General features: G+C 42.3%; 1 protein-coding gene across 9 annotated transcripts in view; it reads left to right on the top strand.

Annotated features, from left to right (window-relative positions):
- Positions 1 to 813: 813 nt before the first annotated feature.
- Positions 814 to 20,958, top strand: part of LOC105010061 (sialic acid-binding Ig-like lectin 12) — a 30,030-nt gene continuing 9,885 nt past the window's right edge. For 2 of the 9 annotated variants that reach the window (XM_034288840.1, XM_034288833.1), the window contains exons 1-5: positions 2,533 to 4,674; positions 5,665 to 5,778; positions 5,945 to 6,325; positions 6,729 to 7,049; positions 9,065 to 9,364. In XM_034288840.1, the coding sequence (XP_034144731.1) occupies positions 5,730 to 5,778; positions 5,945 to 6,325; positions 6,729 to 7,049; positions 9,065 to 9,364 (1,051 nt within the window). In that variant the 5' untranslated portion in view covers positions 2,533 to 4,674; positions 5,665 to 5,729. Of the gene's footprint in view, positions 1,124 to 2,532; positions 4,700 to 5,664; positions 5,779 to 5,944; positions 6,326 to 6,728; positions 7,050 to 9,064; positions 9,365 to 20,958 lie in introns of those variants that run through there. The other 7 variants (XM_034288835.1, XM_034288834.1, XM_034288841.1 and 4 more) reach the window with 7 other exon arrangements.

The raw sequence follows: 20,958 nt of genomic DNA, 5'->3' as shown, positions 1-20,958 counted from the left end.
TCTACAGGCCATGAAGCAACCTAGGTTGTCTTGAGATATTTTAACTACATAGTTATTTTTATTATTTGAACTGGTTTTCAACTAGAGTTTGACAACAGCACACAGCATTGTTAGAATCAGTCCCTCTTTACATTTTGAGGTAACTGCTGTTAAGGCATGGTGTATTTGTTGGGCAGGACTTTTCTGCCGTTTAACAAGTTGATTGATCAGAACAAAAGTACTCAGACTCGGCTTCGAAGTTGACTCAAGGAAAAATGTTGTGTGCATACAAAAAGGAAACCAAAAAGACCCTCACCACAAAATGGCATCATATTACATTCACACCCTGTTGAGATTGAAAAGCACACAATCAGAACAACAAACCATACTGAAAGATTAAGGTGCTGCCTAGTCAATCACTAAGTTAAAATTATTCTATTGAATGTTTAGTGTCTTATGTCCTAGTTTCTCTTCTTCAAATGTCTTTTAATAACCCCCTCAACATGCATCAATCTGAAGAGCAGGGTTGGGGTCAATTCAAATGAAAGCCAGTCACTGGTGGAAAAATAATTCATCACAAAATATTGGCAAGTCAATTCTCACTTACAGAATAAGTGCATTCATCATAAATATCACAACATGGCAGCCAAAGGTGTCAACCATTTCTATTTTTGCAGTAGCTCTGACTCATCATTGTGTGGTATGTGAGAGATAACAGAATTTCAGAGCATTCTCTGAAACAGTTAATATCTGTGCAACACAGACCTTTATTGACATGTATAAATGTTAAAAGTAAAAAAAGACAAACAAAAATACTTTCTCTATGAAAGAATTAGAAGAGTCTCTGTCAACCTTGAACCTTGTCATTAGAAAACAAAACAGCATTCACACAAAACAAACGAAAGAACATCAGGACTGCAGCGTTACCCTATGTTTATTGATAAGGACTGTTATTTGACATTAAAGTAAGGGTTGATTTTGGTCTATACAGTAAAACTGAGTGTGGCTGGGCAGTTAGCAGTAAAGAAGTACTTCCTGGATTGCAACACCAAGTTTGGGGGAGAAGTAACAGAGTGGAAACAAGAAGTGACATCCATCAGAGACACGCAGGGATACTGATCAGGAATAGAAATCACAAAGAAAGGTAAACTGCTCATTCAGTCTTATTTTTACATGGTTCAAAGGGAAGCTATAGAACCATTCATCATTTTTATGATGAACTATTTACTCCGGTTAAGATTCAAACCCTCCTAGAAGGACTAATTACTCAATGAACATTGCTAGGCAATGGTTCATATTTACACTGTTGTGTTGTTGAGGGGTTCTTGGAAGAACCTTTAGTGTTTTCATGGGTTCCTGCAAAGTCTCTGGAATCGAGTGGCTTGGTAGGGCCAGGGCATTAAGACTAACTGTTAAAATAAATGTAATTCCTGTTCATTTGTTCTTTTGTATTGTCTTCATGTGGAGGTTAGACTAACATATTGTGAGGGCTGGGTTTGACTATCTCTTGTCACATGTTTTTGTAACATTGTTTCAGTGCCTTATTGAATGTAGCCTTCTTCACTCTGATAGTCCAAATGAGTTTCACCTGTGTTTCTGTTTACTTGCTCTCTATCAGTTCCTATATAGTTCAGTTCTGTTTGTAGCTTCTTTGTGAGGTATTGTGTTTATGTGCCACTCTACTGAGCATTTCTTTCTTGTCAATTCTAGTATTTACCAGTGTTCCAGACCATTGCCTTCTGATTAGTGTTTTGACCTGCCTTAGTCCTTTTATACCGTTGCCTCTGCCTAGTCGGACCTTCTCATGTACCGACCTTTTGCTTGTCCTGTGTTTCTAGATTTTGGTTTGCATTGTTATTAAACATCCTAGCGCTCTGCGCTTGGATTGACTCCCTTGTCCGTGTATTCATGACTAATACAGGTGCTGGTCATAAAATTAGAATATCATCAAAAAGTTGATTTATTTCAGTTATTCCATTCAAAAAGTGAAACTTGTATATTATATTAATTCATTACACACAGACTGATATATTTAAAATGTTTATTTATTTTAATTGTGATGATTATAACTGACAACTAATGAAAATCCCAAATTCAGTATCTCAAAATAATTTTTTTGAAAATTTTGTATATGAGTGAAACTCTGATTGAATATTCTGCAATAGCCGAGTCAATTGCCTAATCGCAACCTGATCGAGAATTAATTGTACTTTCTGAAGACAAAATTTAAGGCAGAAAGTCCCACAAACAAACAATTGAAGACAGCTGCAGTAAAGGCCTGACAAAGCATCACAAAGGAGAAAACCCAACGTTTGGTTATGTCCATGCTTTCCAGACTTGTTTGCAAAGGATTCTTGACAAAGTATTAAAAATGAACATTTTATTCATGATAGTTTTAATTTGTCCAATTATATTTGAGCCCCTGAAATCAGGAGACTGTGTATGACAATTATTGCAATTCCTAAACATTTCATATGATAATTTTGTTCAATCTCTTGAATTAAAGCTGGTAGTCTGCAATTCAATTGCATCTTGGTTGTTTCTTGTCAAATCCATTGTGGTGGTGTACAGAGCCAAAAATGAAAATTGTGTCAGTGTCCAAATATTTCTGGACCTAACTGTATGTGAATTCAGACCTCTAATGAGAAAACTGTCACGTCTGGGGCAATACAACACTTTACGTTCCTTCTTCCGGTACTTCTCAAAACCTAAGTGCCCTACCAGAATTTCCTTCTTTAGACTTGTGGGAATTACTTTAATCCTTCATTGTGTTGCTTCATTTTCAGCCATACAATCATTAATATTTCCTAGACTTTTTTTTATTTTTAGGGTCCAATCAGCGAAGCTGTGGGAACCCTAGTGTAATTGTTAGTTTTCTTTATTACTATTAGAGGTCCAAGCATTGAAGCTGTGGGAACCCTATTATAATGGTTAGGTTTTTTATTATTAGGGGTCAAAGCAGCACAGCTGCGAGAACCCTATTGTTATTGTTAGTTTTTTTATTATTATTATTATAATTATTATTTTTCCAACTTCTACTGGCTAACTTTTTTAAAACTTGAAAAACCGTGAGTTTGTATCTCAGCCTCCGTTTGTCCAACTGGCACCAAACTTGCGATGCATGTTTGGAAGGAGAACCAGAGGAGGCCTGCCGTGTTTGGCAATAATCGGCCATATGGGAATAATTTGGCAATAATCTGCCAAAGTTTTAAGGCTCATTACTCCTAAACGCAAACAGATATTTCATCCAACCTTGGTGAGTTGCATGAGTGCAATAGGTTCTTGAACTGAAACAAATAGGGAGCCAGCATTCCAAACCATGTGAGCGCCACAGGCCAATCAAATTCAACCTATCAATAATAGCTTTTAGAAATGCTTGACTGCAATGAAACTAGATAAATAGAAAGTGTTATAGGCCCCCAACAACCAGTAAAGGTTTGGGCAAGATCAGCTAATGGGGGGCGCTACAGTGTGTCGTCAAACCTGAGCTTTTTAAATAACAATATCATTGTGCTCCTTGGAGCTGAAATCATCAAACATTTCTCGCAATGTGAATGGCACTATGCTAAACAAAACTGCCTCTTGGAATATCGAGCTCCAATATCTTGTATTTCAGCCATATTCAACTTCCTGTTAAAGCCCAAAAAATGTCACAGGTCGAAAATCTTGTCCAATCTTCCCGAAACTTGGCAGCGATAATCTTCAGGCAAAGCCTAATGAAAGACACTAGGTGGATTTTTGATTTGCAAAATTGTTTGCCCATTGCAGCCAATCAAATATGGCAGCGAACCCGCCTATCAGGAAGTGAGTGAGTTTCACAGCAACCGTTTGTCCGATTGTCACCAAACTTGATATCCTTGGTCGGAATGAGGTGCCGTGGAGGTCCACGTACGTTACCTGGCAACAACTTCCTGTGTCTGAGAATTTCACAGGAAGTGAGGGTGTTTCTCAGCAACCGTTTGTCTGATTGTCACCAAACTTGGTGTCTGTGGTCGGAACGAGATCCGAAAGTGGCCCGTGTGTTGTGGCACTGATCGGACATGTGGGGGCACTATTTTGGAAAATCTGTTTAAACGCTCATTACTGCCTAACGCAAAAATGAATTACTGGGCCTACTCTTGGGCTTGCGGGGCAAATCCTTGTCTTGCGCTCTGTTTGCTTGGACCCCTAATTGCTGCTTGCAGCTATATTTCTGTCTCTGTTCTTGTTCATCTTGACAATATTGACTGGCATTGCTGTTGTAATTCTGTCCAAGTAGTGCCTTTTGATCATCGGCTCAGTCTGCTTTTACATAATTTATGCCTCATATTCTTCATCAGCATGAACCATACAGTAATGTAATTGGTTGAAGTGTTGATGTGACCGGGAGTGATTTGTTGATGTGACCGGGAGTGATTTGTTTATGTGACCGGGAGTGATTTGTTTATGTGACCGGGAGTGATTTGTTTATGTGACCGGGAGTGATTTGTTTATGTGACCGGGAGTGATTTGTTTATGTGACCGGGAGTGATTTGTTTATGTGACCGGGAGAGGTGCAGGAGCCGGGAGAGGTGCAGGAGCCGGGAGAGGTGCAGGAGCCGGGAGAGGTGCAGGAGCCGGCGGAGCGGCCGGGACAGGCCGGGGCGGCGGAAGGCCACAGGACTGGATCAGGGTTGGCGGAAGGCTGCGAGACTGGAACAGGGGTAACCCACTGGGGTAACCAGCGTTCTAAGGGGTGATGGTAGGGGTCCTCCTCCTCGGAGTCTGAATCAGGCCATCCGAGGAGTTCCACTACCGTCCAATTCTGCTGCCTCCTTTGGGTTTGGTTGGTCATTCTGTCACGTTTCAGAAAGGGAGATGGAGGCATGCGCAGAATTTTGTGGTGTTCCTTTTTAATAAACAAACAAAAGCCGGGAACACAAAACGGAGTGCCGGGCACTACGAAATACCCAGGAGTTCATACAACATGACACACACAATCACAAACAGTGAGAGGGAGAAAATGGCTGAACTAAATACACAGACTAACGAGGAGAACAGAAACAGGTGGTGGCTAAACACAGGTGAAATGAATATACTGATTAACCGAAACAAGAAAAGGAAAGACCATACAAGGACAAGACAAGGACAAACAGAAAACATGAAGTGGATCACTAGCACATTTTCTATTATACAATATCAAGTTAATTTCTTTACATTTGTGTTATGTTTACTAATTGTGTCCCAAGATGAACATCTATGTCTCTTGAATTTTCATATTTTTATGTACATTAACATAAATTTCAAATGTCCATTAGTGTCCATGAAACTCCATGTAAATGCACCCATCCATTGAATCATCCTTTAAATGTATATTTTCCTTTCAATTTCATGTATAATTTGAAAAGTAGGACTGACAGAAGAGTTGAGATATTCAGAAAGGCTGTAGGTTGGATTCAATCCCATGCTGGAGGGATACATGTGTAGTGGAGTCAGCAGATCAGATGGCTGGACCACCTTAGGCCACTGCAGTACATATTCCACTATGACATGTTACATGTTATATTTTTCCAGGTGTCATAAAGTACAACTTAAATAAATGTGCCAAGAATGCTGTTATGAATGACATTGTAGCATATAGTGTAATGAAACACTGATTTCAGATGTGTGTTGCTTTATATTGCTATTTAACTCCATGTCTCATTCTGTTCCACTCCAATGTGCCAGGCCATTAGAGGTACCACAGGAGAAACCCTGGTTCTGTAGTTGATCCTGGAGGAAGTGGAGGCAGGATGTGGCTCCTCATCTGGACTCTACTTCTGACAGAGAGATTGTGTGAGGGTAAAGTCCATTTACTCGTTACTGTTTAATATTATGATAATCTTTAGTAGTTGTCAACATGGTCATCAATGTGGGTCAATATCTCAGCAGTTACTGAAACATCTAATATGTGACAGCAGTAACGTGTTCTGTATTACTCCTGTCTGTATTTATTTCTCTTCAAAAGGTGGAAAGCCTCCAGTGCCAGACAGATACAACATCACCATCTATCCAGCTGAGATAACAGTACAGACTGGTCTATGTGCTGTTATTTCATGCACCTTCACACACCCAGATAAATTCCAGCCTAAAGATGCATTATGGTTTAAATGTCAAGATGAAGGATGTACCAACAAAAAAGAAGCAATTTTCTCTTCTGAACAGCCCTCTAACGTTAAGGAAGATTACCGTCAGAGAGTGTCTCTACTGGAGAGAGACTTGTCAAAGAAGAACTGCAGTATGATCATCAACAGCATCAATGAAAATGACCAAGGAAAATATCAATTTAGAATAAAATTTAAAGCTAGTGGATATACATACAAAGACAAAGTTAATATCACAGTGACAGGTATAACGTGATTATTACACATGACTATTACGAGTTAAAGAGACTACTAATTATTCACTATCATACATGAGTATTACCAGCTATAGTAACATACTACCAAGTAGTGACTTTATTACATAACTATTAAAATGTACATTAACAGACTACTGACTACTGGCTGTTACACATGACTGACAATAACAGACTACTGACTATTGACTTTTACACATGATTATTGCTGGTTACATTTACAGAATACTGTAAAATTACTGTGGTTGAAAGGTGCACTGGCCAAATCCCTCCCCAAGTCTCAATATCAAAGTCCTCTCTTAAACACCTTTTCAGATGTAGCATATAAATGCAGACAATTTATGAATCTGATTGTGTATCAACTCACTTCTGTGTTTTTACTTCCTGTATGAAGATCTGACTCAGAAACCCTCAGTGTTGATTCCTGCTCTGACTGAGGGAGAAACAATCTCTATGACCTGCATCGCCCCAGGATTCTGCTCTGGAAGACCACCCAGCATCACATGGAGATGGAGAAGACCAGGAGACAACACGACTGAGTTCCCAGACAACACCACCATACAGAAAATAGAGAACTTGACCAGTGTCAACACAACCCACCTCTCAACTTTGACCTTTACCCCCTCTGCTGAGCACAATGGTATCAATGTCACATGTCAGGTGACCTTCAATGAGAAGATCAAAACTGAAGAAACAGTGACTTTGAATGTGACTTGTGAGTAGTGCCAATACCAAATACTCCATTAACCTATATTTCTAGACAATCTATGTTGTCTTAAAAGCACAATGTCTTTCCTCTTGAAAGCACCTTGTTAAGAGGCAAATAGTATGTAGGCTACACACTGTTACTTCATTGTGGCATTGTTCTGCCTTTCGCTGCTGATCCGACTTTCTGCAGTTTTTCTCCTTATTTCCCCACCCTCCCAGTCAGCAAATCACTATTAGTTTACAGGTCACACATATGTATATAATAACACATGTTATTATATTTAGTTGTGCTAAAATTTCCTTGATATGCAATCTTGCAGACACTGATTCTGCTTTGATCTAATCTAGTCAAACAAGCATAATTTCACTTATGAATCCAGTTCTCTTAAGTCCAGCAGAAAACATGACCCACCCAGCAGCAGAAACTCCAGGGTCTTTTGAGAAAGACAGTACAGGAAACAATGGAACAGCAGCCTCTCTATTTTAATGATCATCTGTTGTTATGAGGCCCTCAACCAGCATAGTTTCTAAAACTTCAAAGATGTGAAAGACTCCTGAACAACTGAAAATGAAAGAGTGAAAGAAAATGTTATGTGCATTTTTACTCAGGGAAAGCTGTGTGTTTTTTAACATTTAATTGTAACAGCCAGACATGGCCTGTGCTATGTCTATGTTCAGCGTTTTTATGTTCCAGGTAGTCTGTTTCTTTGTTCTGTTTGAATCCCCTGTGTTCATTGAATTCACCTGTGCCTTGTTTACCCAATCTTTTTCCTATTTAATATCCTCCTGCCATAGTGTTTCTTATTATTCATTGTTCTTCTTAATGTCTGTCGTCCTAGTTGTGAGTTCTTCTGTTTATTAAATACCTGTTTATGTACAGACCTCTGCATGTGTGTCCTGCCTCCCCTGATGAGACGTTACAAATATAATTTCTTCTCAAATTAATTCACACAGAAAACATAATTACTTCCACTCCCCTAACATCTAATCAATTGCCTTTTTTACAGTGTAGAATACTAGGAATTATGGGTTGATGTTCTAACCTCTTCCCCAGGCCCAAATTGCTATTTCAGTTCATTGTCTTTTATGGGCTTGACCAAACTGATCAGTGGAGAATGGACCAAGAATAAGAGCAGAATCCATTCTGTTGTGTACATGTTACCTGTCTTGTTAGATTTTGTTTCGGTGTGTTTAGTTTTCCTTGATGCAAACCTAGTTCCTTGTAACTCCCTTGGTAAGAAGACCAGTTAACTCCCAACCCTCATTACATCCCTGGGATGTTGGACCGCTCTCAGAAGTTCAGGCAGATGAGGACTCGACAAGCTCTTTTCACATCATTAGACAGTGTCCCTTTGCTGAGCTCCTGATTGATCAAAATATGTAACAGAGATAAAAACCAGCAAAGTCACTCTACATAGCTAACATGGTGAGAACATTGGCAAGAACGACGGTCCGGTGTTTTATGAAGCAGGGGATCACTGGTTCAGTCCTGTTTGGGGTAGGTAGACTGTCAGTGGGGGAAGTAATTCTGTTAGCAGCAGGAAGTTGAAATTGATTTAATGAGGTGAGCCTACCTTATCATGTTCATAATATTTAGAGGGGGAGGGGGTGCAACTGTTTTAAGGGAGGGGGCGGGTTCTGTTGTAAGTGGAAATATTTTTATTCTGGGTAGCATCGTGCATTTTTTAAAACATCATATACACAAAGTTCGACCACCCTCCCTTTACCAACTCAAAATGAACTCTTTCCAATATCGGCATTACTAATAGTGGGACAAGGACAATATTTCAGAGTACAATGCAAATTACTCTCACACCATCTCCAATGTGACATGAGAAGATGGTGGGCAGTATGTATTCACAACACAACACTGTAACAGGACTGACAGCTTCCTCTGTTGTCACTGGGATTTTTAAGTAGAAACAGTAGAAACTTGAATTATGAAGTACATAATAATTTGCTATTTTCTGAAGACTGTTATTACCATTAACCCATCACTGATATTTGTCTCTCTGATTTCAGTCCGTCCTCCTGTTCTCAGTGGTTCTGGGTGTGTGGTCCAGGCAGGGGTCATGACCTGTGTGTGTATCTGTCAGGGGGTTCCTGTGCCCCTCATCAAGTGGCCTGTGCTGAATAACGTCACAGAGTACAACCTCACTACATCAGTATCTGGGTCTTCAGTGACCAGCACCATCAGCCTGCCTGTCAGAAACCAAACTAACAACTCTGTGGTTTGTGTCTGCAAACATGGTGGTGACAACAGCAAAGGGACGAGAGCAAATTTGAATATCACCCAGGAAGGGACCAACAAAAATCAAACAGGTAAAGATATAAGTTGATTTACTTTGTTAGGATTTACAACTTCCCAATTTCTTCCAAAATGTGTGCAAAAATATTATATCATATCCTGTTTTTGTACTTTTACATCTTGCTTCACACACACACGTGCATTTGTCTTTGTGCATCTTTGTGCAGACCAGAGACCTAACCCTGAAGCAGAAACAGAACCCCAACCTTAACCATCATAACAAAACCTTTATACCTAAACTTAACCTAGCCTTGAAGCCTAAGCCAAACCTTAACCAATAATTCCAAAATCCTAAATATGTAACATTATCTCCAATCCTTCTCCCAAGATGGAAGTAGCCTTTTTTCCTGATGGGGGAACCGATTTGCCATGTTTTTATCAAGTTCCCTCATAAACACACAGACGTGGATTGCAATACAAATACTTGTCGTATAAACTGCTGCCACTTTTTATCTTAAAAAGTTAAGATGCTGTGTAAAATGTTAATAAAAACAGAATACATTGACATATTCATTCGTAAATAGTACAATAACAACATATCAAATGTTAGTAGTTAGTGTAGGGTATAATGTGTCAGAATGGTGATTTATGATGTGACAGGTGGGCGGGACATCCGGTTTGTAGGGTGGGAATTCCGTTATGACGTATGTTAGGGTGGGACTTCCTGTATGATGTATGTTAGGGTGGGACTTCCTGTATGACGTGTGTTAGGGCAGGACTTCAGGAGTGACGTATGCATGTCCGGTGACTTTGTAATTTATGATTACATTGATGTGTCAGTGTTTGATGTTTTACAACGCCTGATGAGCAAACCAGACTAGTGTTATAACAGGTGGGTTATGATTGATGATTAACAAATGGGGCTTAGGGTTCCGGAATGTTAAATTCCCAGGCAATAAATAAGTGTTGTGTCTGCGGTAAGATGATTGGTGTTCAACAAATGGTGTTCGGCAAATCTAAAACCCAGGTGTTTTATCTTCTGACAAGTTGTGCAACAGCTGGCACACAACCGGTGGTTGTTAACCATTCATGTTTTATGGGGTGATTGGTGTGTTCTGTGTATTTAAATCACACAGACATCGGTGATGGTCATTCAGACTTGCATGAGCGAACGTACCTACACATTACAAAACATGGAGGATTGTGCTGCGATCAATGTTTTGGGTGAAACACCGGTGAAGGCTAACAGCTTAAACGCAGCTCAGCGATTTGGTAAGAAATTACAAATGGACCGCAGAGATGCAATCAACATGCCAGCCCCGAAGAAACCGATGCAGAGTTTCACCCGAATCCATCAACTACACCAGGATATGTTGGCACAGGAGTGGAAATTGGACGATGGTCGGATCGGTGGATACATCTTCAACCCAGAGCTACCGGAGGTGGCATTTTATGAATTACCCGAAGGCCAAGTGTTTAAGGCTGGTGTGACTGATCAGATGGTTTTTAATGCCAGTTTATGGGTCAACTTTCGAAAAGTGTTTTATTTGGGGCCAAAACAAGGCCCACATAATGCAGTAGATGTACTGTTTAAAGTTGTCGAGGGTATGACTCTGTTAGATTGGAGTTATTTCCGGAAAATGTCAGCAGGTTAGATTGTGACTGCGGACGGATCCACTGACCTAAGACCCTGAAGCCCCGCCTTAAGCTAACACCGTCCTCAGCACTGCATAAAAACCGACAGACCACCTGAGACTATCAAGCAGTCGGAAGAATTTACGAAACATGTCTCAAGATTACAACCAAGCGGTGATTGAAGAACCCAAGGCTGAGGACTGGCTGTGTGACGCCTGGGATGACATTCATGTCTCAAACCGCCTGAGTATTTTTTTTAGGCCCATTATGATGACATTGTGGCGACAGTTTTAACACCGCGACTGAAACATGTGTTGGTCAAGGCTTTGAACGCATCAGGTTTTCTCGCACCGATGACTGATGTTCACAAGGCCGCTGAGAACTTTCTGCATGAGCTCAAGTTGGAGCCGAACATCACACAGAGACTGAGTGAGAACAGGGATGAATACATGGACAAATTTAATGAGGATGTTGTATGCGATGCAGCGGCGTCATGGTGTGATGAAAGCAAAGAGTCTGTTGTCTAAGGCCAGGGTAGCTTCAGTTCTCATGTTAATATGTATATAAACAAAGACTATGAGAAATCTGAATGTTTGTGTAACTTTTCTGAATATCTTGGTTGTGTAATTTCGAAAACTCAAATAAAACATTGTTAAACATGTATTAATTCTCATTATTGCTCGAAACACTCTACGATGTCTGAACAGGTTATGAAAAGTATTTACTACGACCCGGCAAACCCTGGTGCTTATGTGGGTAGAGAGGGTTTGAAAAGAGCATACATGAAAAAAACCGGGGAGATCCTCAAAAATGGTGAGGCCGATGACTGGCTGCTCGCCCAGGATACATACACGCTACACAGGCCTGTAGCTATACATTTTAAAAGAAATAGAGTTATTATTCATGATATAAATTCTCAAATTTCAGCTGGATTTGGTTGACATGAGTGCTCAAAGTGTGGAAAACGATAACATAAAATTTATGTTAACATGCATAGATGTATTAAGCAAATACGTATGGATTCGCATACTGAGAAATAAAAGCGCTATAGAGGTAAAGCGAGCATTTGAAGACATATTAAAAGAAACGGACAAGGGGAAGGAGTTTTTTAATTCACATTTTTAAATGTTGATGAAGAAGTACAACATAAAACATTTTGCTACAGGAAATGGTGTCAAAGCGAGTATCGTTGAGAGGTTTAATAAAACAATTAAATCACGAATGTGGAGGTATCTGACAGCTGCCAACACTCATCGCAATGTTGAGGTTATTCAAGATTTAGTTCGTGGGTACAACCATAGCTACCATCGGTCTATTGAGATGAAGCCTGCTGACGTTTGTGAAGAAAATGTTAGATTAGTTCTCAAGAACCTGTATGGCACAACATTAATGAGAAATGGTAATCAAAGCTACAAGTTCCAGGTTGGGGATACAGTGAGACTCTCAAAGCTGAGAGGTGCGTTTACAAAAGGCTATGAAAAAGGGTACACAGATGAATATTTTACAATAACAGAATGCATTCCTCGGGTACCTCCTGTATATAGAATAAAAGATTACAATGGTGATGTGATAGTTGGGACCTTTTATGAACAGGAATTGCTGAAAATAATCGTGGCTAAGGATAAAACTTTTAAAGTGGAAGCAGTTTTGAATGAGAAAGTACAGAAAGGAAGGAAAATGTGTCTTGTGAAATGGCTTGGTTGGCCTGAGAAATCCAACAGCTGGATACCATCGGAACACGTGGTTGACCTAGAAACTGGATAAAACTCCAGGATTTACAGGATCACGTAATTTATATTGACTGCGATCAGCATGGGTGACGGTGGCTTCTACATAATGCTCCCCAGTAATTCATCGAGACATGTCTATCCAAGCAACACGAGTTCGTGCTATACCACAAAATTGCAGGCGAGAACGATGGACTTACGGCAGCCTATTCAGCGGATAGTACAACATTTGAAATGATTGGTCACTATTTGTCAAGAAAGTGTCTGTTTCGCCAGCCGTGCAACTTGGACACGCTCAAGCGCTACTCTCAACCAATGCCAAGTACCCAATTGAAAGAGTGTGTATGAAGACATTTAGTTTACCGGCTGGGGGTCGTGTTTGCAACCAGGAAAACCTATTTTTAGGACCTCTGCCAAAATGTATTGTAATCGGATTGGTGGACAATGACAGTTTTACCGGAAGTTGACCAGTGTGGTGAACCAATTTTCATCTAGGACCCATTTCTATGGTGTGCTGGCAAGCGACCAACTACTTAGGGTGCCTGTCCGAGATGTTGCATCAATGATGATTGTTAATACACACCCAAGCCATCACCCTGGGGAGCACTGGCTGGCTATTTACATCATGGATGATGGCATTGGAAGGTTTTATGACAGTTTTCGAAACCCCCCGGATTTTACATATTTTCCCAAGTCAATCAATGACTTTCTGAAAACCTGTGAGAACGTGGAATACAGTTCAAAACAAGTACAGGACCTGGTTTCAACCACGTGTGGACAGCATTGTGTGTTCTTTCTCTTTCTAATGACAAAAGGTCTGAGTTATAAAGATTTTATGTATTTCTATGTTGATGATTTCCGAGAAAATGATGCCCTAGTCTCAAAGTTTGTAGCTTACCAGAGTAAGCGTGATAAGCAAATGTTTAATTGCATACAACATGCTCAATCTTGTGAAACGTTTAATTTGTGCCATGGTTGTTGAATAAATAGAAAAGCCAATCACATGTATATCAACTTTATTATTCAAAAATAAAAACATTTGTAAAACCACATCAATGTTTACATAGTATTTTTCATACAACAGTTATTCAAGGTAAAACAAACATACAATGAATCACAAATTATTAAAAAAGCATAAAATAAAAACACATTAAAATGGAAGCCATTTTGTGGGGTCCGTGGTAGGGGGTTCAAAGAAAGCTTTGGTTGGTTGAAAACCAGTTGCTGGTGGTGTGGCTAAATCATCCATTGTGTCACCAGACGTTTGTTTATACAAATTGATTTTACGTCTTACAAGCGCATTTGGAATAGTTGTAAAAGGCATGTTGAGACTTGCCATGGCCTCTAAAAACACCCCCCACCCCAACAGTCTTCTATCGTCAGCAATTGTATTGGTTGCTGTCACACTTTTAACAAGATCCAACAGGTGCGAGCCTTTGATTATCTCTCCTTTGAAAACGAATTCACCATTTGAATTCCATGAAGTCAAATCTTTAGACCTGTGCATTCTATTAAGAACATATTCAACATTCTTTCTACACCTCGCAGGCACATTATCCAAAATTTCATCAACAAGGTCAACATTTCGGTCAACAGTTTGCTTAGTCTCAGTCACGTTTACAACATCAGACCCTGTCTCAGACCTGGGTAGACTTAAAGTCAGTGTGTTTGTATCAAGCTCCCCCTGTCGCACAACAGCCAAAAATCTTTGTAAAATGGCAGAGTATCTTTTAGCTTTCTCATGTAAATCCATATCAGGCTTAAACAGTATATTGCGAATCGATGAGTCCAAGTCATTTTCAACAGATTGTCTTACATCGGTGCTAGTCGTTTTGGATTCTCGCAGTTTTTCTAACTGATGTTGTGGCACCAGAAACATTTTCTGAGCATGCTCCATGTTGTTTAACCCTGTCTCGATGCAATTACACTGGTTAAGAATGGAACTGCAACGCTTAGTAACGGCAGTAGAAAACCTCCAGATTGGTTGATGGTTTTTCTTTTCCTTGTGACTGAAGTGTTCTTTCTAAACATGTATATAATTTTGGCTTTTTGCCTCTTTACTTTTCGGAGCTGCGACTCGGTTAAGGGTAAATTTCTGCGCCTTAGATTAAGCGCTATTTCACAGAGTGATAGAATGAGGTCGGTGGATGCTGATTCTAAAATAACTTTTCGTTGACTTGCCGGTGCCTTAAATATCATCTTCAGAAGTGGTAAATTTCTACGAATGCGTGTAGACATGATCAAACTTTCTTAGGAACGTACACGACAGGCCAATCCCCTGAAGATAACCCTGTTCTCAGATGGTAGTCTTCTGGTGTTGTAGCTTTAAAGTCAATAAGTAAATAACCAAAAGGCGGATGTGTTGCATCTTTAAAACTCTCCATGAAGAATCGAGAAAGACCGGGATATATCCGTCTGCCTAAAATGCTAATCTGCTGATAGTCGCGGGGGTTTTTAAACAAGATGAGGTAGTTTGTGTTCAAGTTAATAGTTCTACTAGATTTGCCTTTAACAAACATGTTTTGGACAAGGTAAATTGCTCTCAGGGTACGGTGGTGTGAATATTGTGTGAAAACTCTCTCCATCTCCAAACTCTCTGATGCACTTTTCATTAAATCATCAATAATTAAAAGGTTGTTTTTCTGAATCGGTAGCAGATTGTCATCGTAATGGTCTCTTCCTGAAGGGGCCATTCCACTTCATGTTTTCTGTGTTTCCTTGTCTTGTCCTTGTATGGTCTTTCCTGTTCTTGTTTCTGTTAAACGGTATATTCAGTTCACCTGTGTTTTAGCCCCCACCTGTTTCTGTTCTCCTCGTTTCTCAGTGTATTTAGTTCAGCCCTTTTCTCCTTGTCCTTGTTGGTCATTGTGTGTGTATATGTTATGAACACCTGTTGTGCGCCTGTTGTGCGCCTGTTGTGCGCCTGTTGTGCGCCTGTTGTGCGCCTGTTGTGCGCCTGTTGTGCGCCATTGGACTTATCGTAGTGCCCGGCACTCAGTTTAGTTTCTTCGTTATTTTTTGTTTAATAAAAGGGGTAAACCCTCGAACTTCTGCACTTGCCTCCGTCTCCCTATCTAACAACGTGACAGTCATCACACAGCGATGTTGGTAGACCTTCTATAAAATTAAACTCCCTTACCTTCAACATTTCGTCATAAAACGGTTGCCAACATGAATAAACCCAGACGATATTTAGAATTTCTTTGGAGAAAACAACCTCAGCATTATCCAGCAACATCTTCACAAAATATGTTTTACCAGAGTTACTGGGGCCACTAATGACACAGCTGAACGGGTGTCCATCCGCTATCCATCCTAGACTGTGGTTTAGTACCCATAAGGCCTTGTGCTGTAATCAGGGAGCAGTACACGCTTGTTGTACACAACTCTGAAACGCTTGGACACTACCCCGTTTTTCAACGTGAATGTTCTTTTATCTCTAGCAATTGTGTCTGCATTAGCAAGGACATGATCATCATCACCGCCCTCACCCCGTACAAAGTTGTCAACCAGTCGTGTTAGCGTCTCCAAATTAACAATGGTTGTGTTGTAGCTGTGAGCATAATGCTTTTTGCTTTGAGACAGGTCAGACCTTTAACGGTTGTTAAAGTCTAACACTTCACCGAGTTGGTTTGTTGGAAAGGAGAATAAAACACCAGGAATCAGGTCAATTACCATACCGCATATCCGTTTATTACAAAAGCTTTTGGAGACAAGTGTCACTGCACAATGTCTAAGGATCAACATTCAACAGATCTTTTTATACTTCTACTACGCCCAAAAGATAGAGTCGTTAAATTCACAAAGCAAGTATGCTATTGGTCCAGTTCCAGTTCTATTCCTTATAAGGGTAAATGCAAACATCTTCTTGCCCCCCCATCTGGTTTCTGTCTTGTCTGTCAGACTATGTGTGTGTCTCTAACCGTGTCCTGTTTCTCCAAAGACAGACATACTAAATCTTTCTCTCCCCGGCAACCGCTTGAACAGGGTTTCCTATTCTCCTACTTGCTCCTTCAGTTTCAACTCATACTACAAACATTTAATATTTTGTTTCATTGGTTACAACAGCTTACAACAGTTCACTAACTTATACAATCAATACATCTACAATTCCCCCTTTTGATCTCTCCCCAGAGAGATCACCCCTATTCGCCAAGCTCCAGTCCTCCCGGGTCATGCTGCTCCAGTAGAGGCATCAGCATCCCTGTTGGCGGTCCTGGAGCCTTCTCAATGGCTGTAGAGATCACTCTCATGGCAAGCCCTCTTATGCATGGGATACAACAACACCCACAAGTAACCATTATAGCACCAAATGTAGAAAGCGATAAAAGAACAGACATTATCAAACCTTTCCACTGGCCGAACATCGAGGTCATCCATTCCTCCAGCGGAATATCTATCCCGGAATGCTCGTGCATAGTTCGCGAGAGAGTCCTAAGGCCCTGCAGCGCCTTAGCAACCGACCCGTCCGGAGCTGTATTGTTAGGAATGAAAGTACAACACATGTCCCCAAACATCGCACACACCCCGCCCTTCTCTGCCAATAACATATCGAGGGCTATGCGATTTTGCACCGCCATCAACGAGGTGGGGCCCAACTGTTCTGACAGGCCCTCAACCGCATCACGGGTCAAATTAGAGAGATGTAAGACATTATAATGTACATAGTTAATGCGGTCTACATTCTTGTTTGGAGTGACGGGGAACAAAGCAGACAGAATAGGAATATTTTCAAATCCTGCCGCGACTTGGTCTGCGAGTTTAAATTCTTTGGGGACCCCTCTAGGGACCCCTATCGCATCTATATAAGTTGGGGAGTCCATAGTGAGGTCGAATGTATTACGTGAACGACGGCCTATTACATGTCGATGCCGGCGCTGAGTAAGGGCATCGTTCCTTTTTGCCTGGAGTGCTTTAACTCGGTCACCTATCAGCACTAAGGGTGCTGCTAACCGTACCATCGCACATACCCCCTGGGTGCCTGTTGGGATTCTTACCAGGAGTCGGGTGCCCCCACAATAGTAATACAGCCCAGACCGGGCCCCGATAGTAGATCCGCTCTGTATCGTAACATTACACCACTGCGAGGGGGATTTCTCCAACGTTCCCCACGGGTTTCTGACTGGTGAAGCGGAAACAGGTATATCCCCCTCCCCCTTTATGGGGAGTGAACGGCCCCGCCCTGGTGTCGTTAGCTATCGGAGGAAACACCCTTGCCAGGGTGATGCAATTCACAGGGGAAGCGCTATGTGTAAGAGCTAACATACACTGATATCCCCAAGGGTCCTCTGAATACAAAGGAGCCGGCTCAGTGTATAGCTGAGGTCGGGCTGCGGCACAGGCCACACAGTCCCCTAAATCTTGTTCTTTGGCATTTTGCAACATCCAATCAAGCCAAATATTACTCTCGTGATACCCCGTGGCTTTCTCAATCACCTCTAACGGTTTCAATTTGGTATAGTCCACCCCTACCACTTCCCCGGTTGCACCTTACCTGCTGAGGTGTCCACAGTCCCCGTGACTGCCACAGCTGGAGAGCTAGTGGTCGGCACCCTAATGTTAATCTTAATAAACGCTTTGGTGTCAGTCCCTGCATGCTCCACTCCAAGAGTAAGTGGATTCTGGGAGGAGCTGAAATCTCGTTGGAACTTAAACGAGCTCCACATAGTGGCATTCGGTCCCCGCGGGAGTCCAGGCTGCCACTGTCCCATATACGCTCGGACCTCGTCCCATCCCGGGCACCACCTCTCACCCGGCAGACGTCCCATCACGCCACACATCATATTTACATCTGGAGTGTGACACACATACAGGTTGTAATCCCTCCACGAGCCATTATATCTCCCGCAAGCTATGACCGAGCATAGGTCAAACGTGAAAGCAGTATATGACCCTTTGATATAATCCAATTCAATACCCCCTCCCTGCATCAGGCAGGCGTCCTCTTTTTGTGTCCCCTGCCTTCTCGCTGTGGAAATGGAGACTCGACGCCAGCCAGGAAAACCTGTAGCAACATACAACACACATATCATTATTCCACCAATTCCCATATACCATTTCATTCTACTATCATCTCCCCGGACCTTTCTCTGTAACCCTGTCATCTTGGTACGAGTGGTAGGAGCCACTCTGTGTCCTATACCCCCTTTTGTTACAGTATTCTTCAGTTCTTTCCCCTAAGAGTCTATTCCCCTGACGCCGTCCTCTGTCTCCTTCACTCGCTCGTAGTCCCGCCGTGTCCTGGGGTCCGCTCCTGGCACCGGTCCGGCTGGTGTTGGTCCTTCTTCCGTCCCCGCTGGGGAAAGCTCCTCCTTCCCGGTTTGGATGAGGTCCGTTAGCGACCTTCCTGGCTCCTGCGCTGGTGTACACTGGCTCCAATGGTACCAGGTCTCTCCTTTGTCCCTCAGGCGGACCGCATGACTCGTTCTCTCCACCACCTGATGAGGACCCGTCCACCTTGGCTCCGACCACTTTCGCTTGATGACCTTCAGCAACACCCACTCCGCCTGGGGCAGGTTCTGGTCCAGGTTCTGGTCCAGCGGGTGCAGGTCCCTCCGTTCTCCGACTCTGTTGGTGAATTCTGAAACGAGAGCTCGCAATTCATCAAAATACACTCTGTGATCTTTGGGCCACTTTTCCCCTTCCGGGACCGCAGGCCCCGCGGCTGGTCCTGGAAGCTGTCTCCCCGTCAGCAGCTCGTATGGGGTGAACCCAGTGGTCTGATTTAACGAGCATCGAATCGTCATGAGTGCCAGTGGCAGTGCGTCCACCCAGTTCAATTTAGTCTGTGCACATATCTTAGCCAACTTGTATTTTAAGTTTTGGTTCATCCTTTCTACCTTTCCCTGGGACTGTGTATGGTACACAGTGCCAAAAGCATGTTTTAGGCCCAATAAGCTCTCTACCTTCTGTAAATCACTGTTCTTAAAGTGAGTCCCATTGTCTGACCTAATTTTCTCTGGGAAGCCGTGTCTGGGAATGTACTGGTTCACTAAACACTTGATCACTGTCTGACTGTCCTCCCTTCTTGCTGGCCAGGCTTCTGGCCACCCTGTGAACATGTCCACACACACTAACATGTAACGTCACCCCCGTACTGTTTCCCCCATGTCCGTGTAGTCTATCACTATCTCTAGTCCAGGTCTCGTCGTCATGGGGAACGCCCCCATCTCAGGTTTGATCGTCGGTTTTGGGTTGTGGTGTGTGCAGATGGTGCATGTCCTAGTGTAGTTACGTACCATGTCTACCATGAATGGTTCCTCAACATCTGTGCTGGCCCTACATGGCCCAACCCATGGGCTTCTGCAAATTTATCTCCCCGCATAGCTGGTGGAAGTATTACTCTACCGTCTGGCCCTCTCCAGAGCCCGCTCGTCTCTGTTTTCTCTTGTGGGGAAGCCCCCTTTTGATGTCTCACTAGCTCGTCTCTCTCAAGGCCCTCTCTCACTTTTTTCTGAAACAGGACCCCGTTCATGACTTGATCAGTTTCAGACACATCTAGAAAAAATGGTTTTGTGTAGTTGGGAATTGCCAAATCAGCTGCGGTGGCTAGTTGTTGTTTCAGCAAAATGAAGGCCTGGTCGGCCCGGCAAGTCCAATTGAGAGTGGCTTTAAGTTTACGCATTCCCTGCTCCTTAACTAGCGCTCTAAGTGGCTCTGTGAGCCCTGAATAGTTTGGGATGTAATTGCGGCTGTACCCCGTGAGCCCCAGGAATGATAGCATTTCCTGAACAGTAGTGGGTTTAGGATTGTGGAGGATGGTTGTGCGGTGTGTTGGGGAAAGCCCCGCTCCCTTCTGCGAGATTACTCTGCCCAGAAAGGAGACCTGCGTCCTTACCAGCTGTAGCTTTTCTTTTGACACCTTGAACCCTTTCTCAGTCAGTCTGGTGAGGACCATCATCGTAGCTTGAATGCAGGCGGCCACCGTCGGGGCCGCCAGCAGCAGGTCATCTACGTACTGGACCAAAGTTACCCCTGTCGGCAGGCAGCATCCCTGCAGCGCTTCCCTCAGTACCTGGTTGAATATGCCAGGGGAAAGCGTGAACCCCTGTGGTAGTCTCGTGTATCGCCATTGCCGACCCCTATGTGTGAAAGAAAAAATATCACGAAGTTCCTCTGCTAGTGGGAGACAGAAAAAAGCGTTAGCCAGGTCAATGCAGGTGAAACATTTTTACGTTTTACAGCTGTGTGAGTACAATACGTTTGGCGCCTGAGTGAGTGTTGTTGTGGAAATTTCTTATACAATGTATTCTGATTGTATAAAGGACTGAGTCCCACTGTTAAGATAGGTACAGGAATGTGTGGGA

Source organism: Esox lucius, chromosome 20 (assembly GCF_011004845.1).
Source record: "Esox lucius isolate fEsoLuc1 chromosome 20, fEsoLuc1.pri, whole genome shotgun sequence".
NCBI lineage: Eukaryota > Metazoa > Chordata > Actinopteri > Esociformes > Esocidae > Esox > Esox lucius.
Note: the sequence above shows the minus strand (reverse complement) of the source record. Positions and strands in the feature narration are given on the sequence as shown.